The 5,742-nt window shown below is 31.3% G+C and overlaps 1 protein-coding gene across 1 annotated transcript in view; it reads left to right on the top strand.

Annotated features, from left to right (window-relative positions):
* The window catches only part of LOC106467911 (tyrosine-protein phosphatase Lar-like), a gene marked incomplete at its 5' end in the record, with an annotated part of 67,597 nt that overhangs the window by 1,978 nt on the left and 59,877 nt on the right, over nt 1-5,742 (top strand). The window contains 2 exons of the mRNA XM_013928297.2: nt 859-1,143; nt 3,393-3,701. Of these exons, the coding sequence (XP_013783751.1) occupies nt 859-1,143; nt 3,393-3,701 (594 nt within the window). The remainder of the gene's footprint in view (nt 1-858; nt 1,144-3,392; nt 3,702-5,742) is intronic.

The following is a 5,742-nucleotide window of genomic DNA, read 5'->3' as shown; positions in this document are numbered from 1 at the left end:
TATGTAAGAAAAACATGGAAATCAGACTATCTTCTTTTTTTATTCATTTCTTCTGCTGGTTTCATGACTTCAGGAAATAGTTTTACTGAGAATCTGTAACAAAAAAACAACAACATATATACGAATACTGCTTTTCAGCTAAACGTATAAATTAAGTACATTATAAATGTACAAAAATAAATATAATTAGTCAATATACTTTTCTTTTTAAATTAAAATCTTATTCTAATTATATTTTTTCTTATTATTATAATAGAAATGCAATTTATTTATCCTATAATTTTATGTTTTTACTTACTTTTTCTTTTGTATAAGTCTTAGTATCTGTTTTCATGGTTTCGCAGTTCCTACTGACTTTAAAATGTGTGGCAACACCTTAAAATATTTATTACATTTTCATTATATCGATTTTTTGATATGAAGTTTACTAAAAATTTCAAGTTCTTGTTAGTTTGTTCAAATTATTTATACTAACCTCAGGTTCTTTTCAGTTTACAAAAATTAATTATACTATCCAGAAGTTTTTATCAGTTTGTGAAAACTAACTATACTATCCTCAAGTTTTACCAGTTTGTTAAATCCATTTATAATAACTCTAAGTTATTTTCAGTGTTTAAAAACTAACTATACTAATTCCAAGTTCTTCTCTGCTTGTGAAAACTAATTTTGTAAATATATTTATGGGTTATGGTATTGCTAAACATATTTCTTGTAACACATTATTTTATCATGATACACCATTTTGTCTTGAAATCATCATATATGTAGTAAATAAATAAAAAAAAAATTAAGTTTTAAAACTTCAAAGCCTACTCTGTTTTACAGTAAAATGAAAGGTTTTATGTTGTGTTCTTGCAGTGCCTAGTCAGCCAGGTGACATGAAAGCTGTTCCCACATCATCAACAACAGTAGAGTTGTCATGGAAACGCCCAGAATATTCCGGAGAAAACATCATAGGTTTTGAACTCTATTGGAATGATACCTTTTCCCACCAACAGTATCATCGTTCAATCCCCAACATAGAATCTTACACACTTAGTGATCTGTATCCAAATACTGTCTACTATGTGTGGGTTGCAGCCAAATCAAAGAGGGGTGAAGGTGCCGCAACACTTCCCATTGCTGTTAGAACAGACCAGTATGGTATGTTGATGTATTTCTCTCTCTCTCTCTGTGTTAATGTGTGTGTATGTAGACCAAATATTGATTTTAATTTCCCCAAAAAAATATTATTTTCAATAGATAGATTCTTAAATAGTTTGACAATTTATAAAAGGCAAAAATAATTAAATAAGCAAAGAATTTTATTTTATTTAGAAATTTTTTATCAAAGTGTATAATAAATTTACAGGTTGTATTAAGTTGTTATCAATTGTCATTTCATATACATGTATTTCTTTATTTATTTGTGTATATTTTGTTTACTAGCTGATGATACTATTGGTTTGAGGTGACATTGGAAACAAGAACTGGAGTCTGTTTAACACACTTTTGTGCTAATTTAGGAAGGAAATTAAGGCTGTGCTGTAAAAAATAGTAAACTTATTGAAAATTCCATTATCTTCTTGTACACACATAAACCAAAAAATCAAAGCATAAGAAAAGGTGAAGCTTATCTTAAACTTACCTCAAATGAGTTTTTGAAGGTTTAGTAACTACATTAGTAATGTGTTTAAGATTAAAAGCAAATACCAAACATGTACTACAGGTTATTTTCTCACTTCAATATCTTTATTATATTTATCCGTTAATGTTGTACTGACTTTTCACCTTACATTAACCCAGTTACTGCCCAACTCTGCAAGTTTCAGGCTTTTCTACATTTTGAAAGTCCAGAAAAGTAAGTGTATAACTTCCCTGAAGTCACTGTCCTTGTGAAAGTTTGTGGTCCATAGAAACCATTAGCAAATATATAAATGGAAGCACTTGAACCAAACTAACAGTTTTAAACTAGTAGAATACCAGCTAAGTTCTTTTCTTGCATTTCCAACATTAAATGTAGTGGACTGTAATTCACTCATGTAATTAAATGGTTTGGTCAGTTGCCAACTGCTTGGCAAGCTCCTGTCCATCCATCCCTTGGCCTGTCACACCAGTGAAACAAAGCATGTTGTATTTTCCTAGCCTTGCCAAGGCTGCACTGCCTTTTTTCCCTTGCACCAATCGATGATAGCTGAACCTAATGAAATGACAGAGAAGGGTAAAAAATAGCTTCATATTTTCAGTTCTTATTTTATGAGAGAAAAAAACCAATAATGTGAAGCTGATGATCCCAACTTTCTTCAGGCTTTGAACAAAGTTCAGTAATAATAACAGTGTATTGAGTTACACATTGAAGTACTTGGAGTTTCACTTATTACCTGTTGGATTGATCATCAACAACTTGCTCCTAAGACTATACAGTCTACATGCATGATTTGTAACTGTATTTGTAGTAGGTGGAATTAGTAAGTTGATCCTAATTAAAAAAATATCAGTTTTAGATATTTGGTTAGTTTCTTTTTAGTAGTCAAATTCAATTAATTCTTCGGTTAAATGTTTTTAATATTCAAAGACCACACTTCCGCTCTTTTTATATAAATTCATATTTGGTATTAGAAGCTTTGATAAAATTATTCCAGCAGAGGTACTGCATAAACATGGAAAATCACAAACACCCAGAAGAACATGCTTTTTAACTACAGATAATGATGCTATTGTAATATATACTCAACCACATATAATGCTTCTTGCTTTAGAACAAGATAAAACATTAAAATGGGATACAAAAAAGGCATTTTTTTCCCTTCTCTGTTGCTTTTTTGACCTCATCACAATCACTTAACCTTACCTTCTCCATATTTTTACTCCCTGCTTCCAATATAAAGTTACCTTTACAGATTTCACAGTAATCCAAGGAGTAGTGAACTTAAGTTTTGTTATTGTTTGGTTAAGTATTCTCAAATGATGATAGATCAGCATCATTTAGAGTCTATTTATTTCTCTCTTTTTTTTATCTTTTTTTTTTTTTTTATTAGATTCATACATATCTGTCTGGGAATTAGATGAAGTATAGTATATGAGTGTTGAAGGGATCACTACATGTGCAGAATTAATTGAAAGTTAGTCACTAGTAATTTAGAATAATCAATTTTCAAAGTGATTTGTATTTCATAGATGATTTTTTTGTTATTCATTAAAAATAAAGATCTGTTCAAGTTAGTTATAAACTGCTTTATGTTTTTATAACTTTATCTGTTCCTTTTGGAATAAACATTATTGTTGAGAATCTTTGTTATCCAGGAAATACCATTTTGTTTATTTTATGTTTTTTTATTTATTTTTATGATTTGTAAAATTTCCCATTTGCACATAACCGGCACTGTCCACCCTTACCTTCCCCATTCCTGCAGTGCCTGGCGCTCCTCCCCAAGATGTCCACGGCTATGCCTTAAACTCCCGATCCCTTCACATCACCTGGCAACCCCCTCCCCTGGACCAGCAGAATGGCAACATCACCTACTATAAACTCAAGTACTTGAAGGCCGACGAGGGTAACGATCCAAGCAAGGCCCGTCAGATCCAGACTGGCCCTGATGAACGTTCGTTTACCATTGATAGGCTGGAGAAGTGGACAGAGTATCATGTATGGGTGCTGGCAGGCACTGTCATTGGTGATGGTCCATCTTCCAAACCACTTAATATATGCACCGAGGAAGATGGTAGGTAAAAAAACTGTTGTCTACATGTCAATATGTGCCATCTTTGTTCCACTCTGAACAGGTACATTCCACTGATCAAGCAGTGGTATGTACAAGTTTTCTATGTATTATTTCATAGCAAACACTATATAGAAATTTCTTTTATTTCTTAAGGGGCATCATTTGAAATCTAAATTTTGTGTAAAAATCCATTAAGAAAAGACTGGTTACTTTTTCTTCTTTCTTTTTAAGTATATGAAATAAACCTCTACAAGTGCTTGTGTCTTAATTTAACTGCAAAGCATATGTTGACCACTAAAGTTAAAATATGAAAAATGATAATTAAGTGAATGATCAATACAGTGTAATTTAAACAATCAAATGATATAGTTCCAGAAATAAGTTGTTTCATATGAGAAGTAACAAATAAAAGTGTACAAAAAACGTACATGTTGAATCTCTCACTGTTGATAGTACAACAACTCTACATGTTGAATATCTCACTGTTGATAGTACAACAGCCCTACATGTTGAATCTCTCATTGTTGATAGTACAACAACCCTACATGTTGAATCTCTCATTGTTGATTGTACAACAACCCTACATGTTGAATCTCTCACTGTTGAGTGTACATAAACTCTTTTAAATCCCTCATTGTTGAGTGTTAATCAACCCTACATGTTGAATCCCTTACTGTTGATTGTACATCAACCCTACCTGTTGAATCCTTCACTGTTGATTTTACAAGAACCCTACATGTTGAATTCCTCACTGTTGAGTGTAATCAACCCTATATGTTGAATCCCTCACTGTTGAGTGTACATCAACCTTACATGTTGAATCTCTCACTGTTGAGTGTACATCAACCTTACATGTTGAATCTCTCACTGTTGAGTGTACATCAACCCTACCTGTTGAATCCTTCACTGTTGAGTGTACAACAAACCTACATGTTGAATCTCTCACTGTTGAGTGTACATCAACCCTACCTGTTGAATCCTTCACTGTTGAGTGTACAACAAACCTACATGTTGAATCTCTCACTGTTGAGTGTACAACAGCCCCATCCTTGTAAATTTTAGCACATCTTAGCATTAAATTTAGCATCACCTTACTCTGAATGGCTGTCCTCTATAGTCAATATACTTGTCCTTTGACCTTTTCATAAGCCTGGAGCAGTTTGAAGCATCTGTTATTTTAATGTCATTGTATTTTTTGTGTAGTTATAGCTATCTCCTGGAATATATGAAAGCTTTCCTTTAAAAGAGATATTGTATATAACACACTGAACCACTTCTGCAATGATATTCTGCAGATACATCTACATTGCATACTTGTGTTGTTGCTTTTTCAATATCATATGTTGTTTTTTTTTGTTAATTATTTAATGTATATCTTGAAATTGTAGTGATTTGAAATGGGTACTGTTTTGTAAGTAGTTTTAAGAATGCTCAAACAAAATGCTTTTTTAAAGATATTACAAAACCTTCTGAAGTTTTGTTATTTTCTTTTTACTGTGGTTCTTCAAAAGACAATTTTCAATAGAGAAAAAAGGAATAGTAAATGTGGTAAGTTCTAAATTAAAGCTTTGGACAAATATACAGTAATAAAAAAAAAAATATAGACACCCACAAAGGCACACGTATATAAGTCCCAAACAATGAGTAATGGAAAGTAGACTATGCATATATTAATGGTTGAAGACATTTTTACACAAGATACACAAGAAAAGTGAATACAATGCACTAGTATTTTGCATGTGAATTCTTTATTTTACCCAGAGCCAAACGCGATCCAAGCTAAAAAATGTATTTGTGAAGGAAATATTCTACACATTGAATGGAAATAATGGATATTTTATTTAGTACACAAACATTTGTTTAGTAAAAATAAAATTTTACAACATTTTTCAGTATTTTAAACTAGAATTTTAAATATAAAATTAAGTATATTATGTAATGTATTAAAAAAACTTACATTAATAGTTTTAGACTTTCCACTAAAAGTTTTTAATTAATAAAGGGTATAGATATCACAACTCTTAACTTTCTTGTTTCTTCT

This window comes from Limulus polyphemus, unplaced genomic scaffold, assembly GCF_000517525.1.
Source record: "Limulus polyphemus unplaced genomic scaffold, Limulus_polyphemus-2.1.2 Scaffold2792, whole genome shotgun sequence".
Taxonomy (NCBI): Eukaryota; Metazoa; Arthropoda; class Merostomata; order Xiphosura; family Limulidae; genus Limulus; species Limulus polyphemus.
This window is presented reverse-complemented; position numbering and strand designations above follow the sequence as displayed.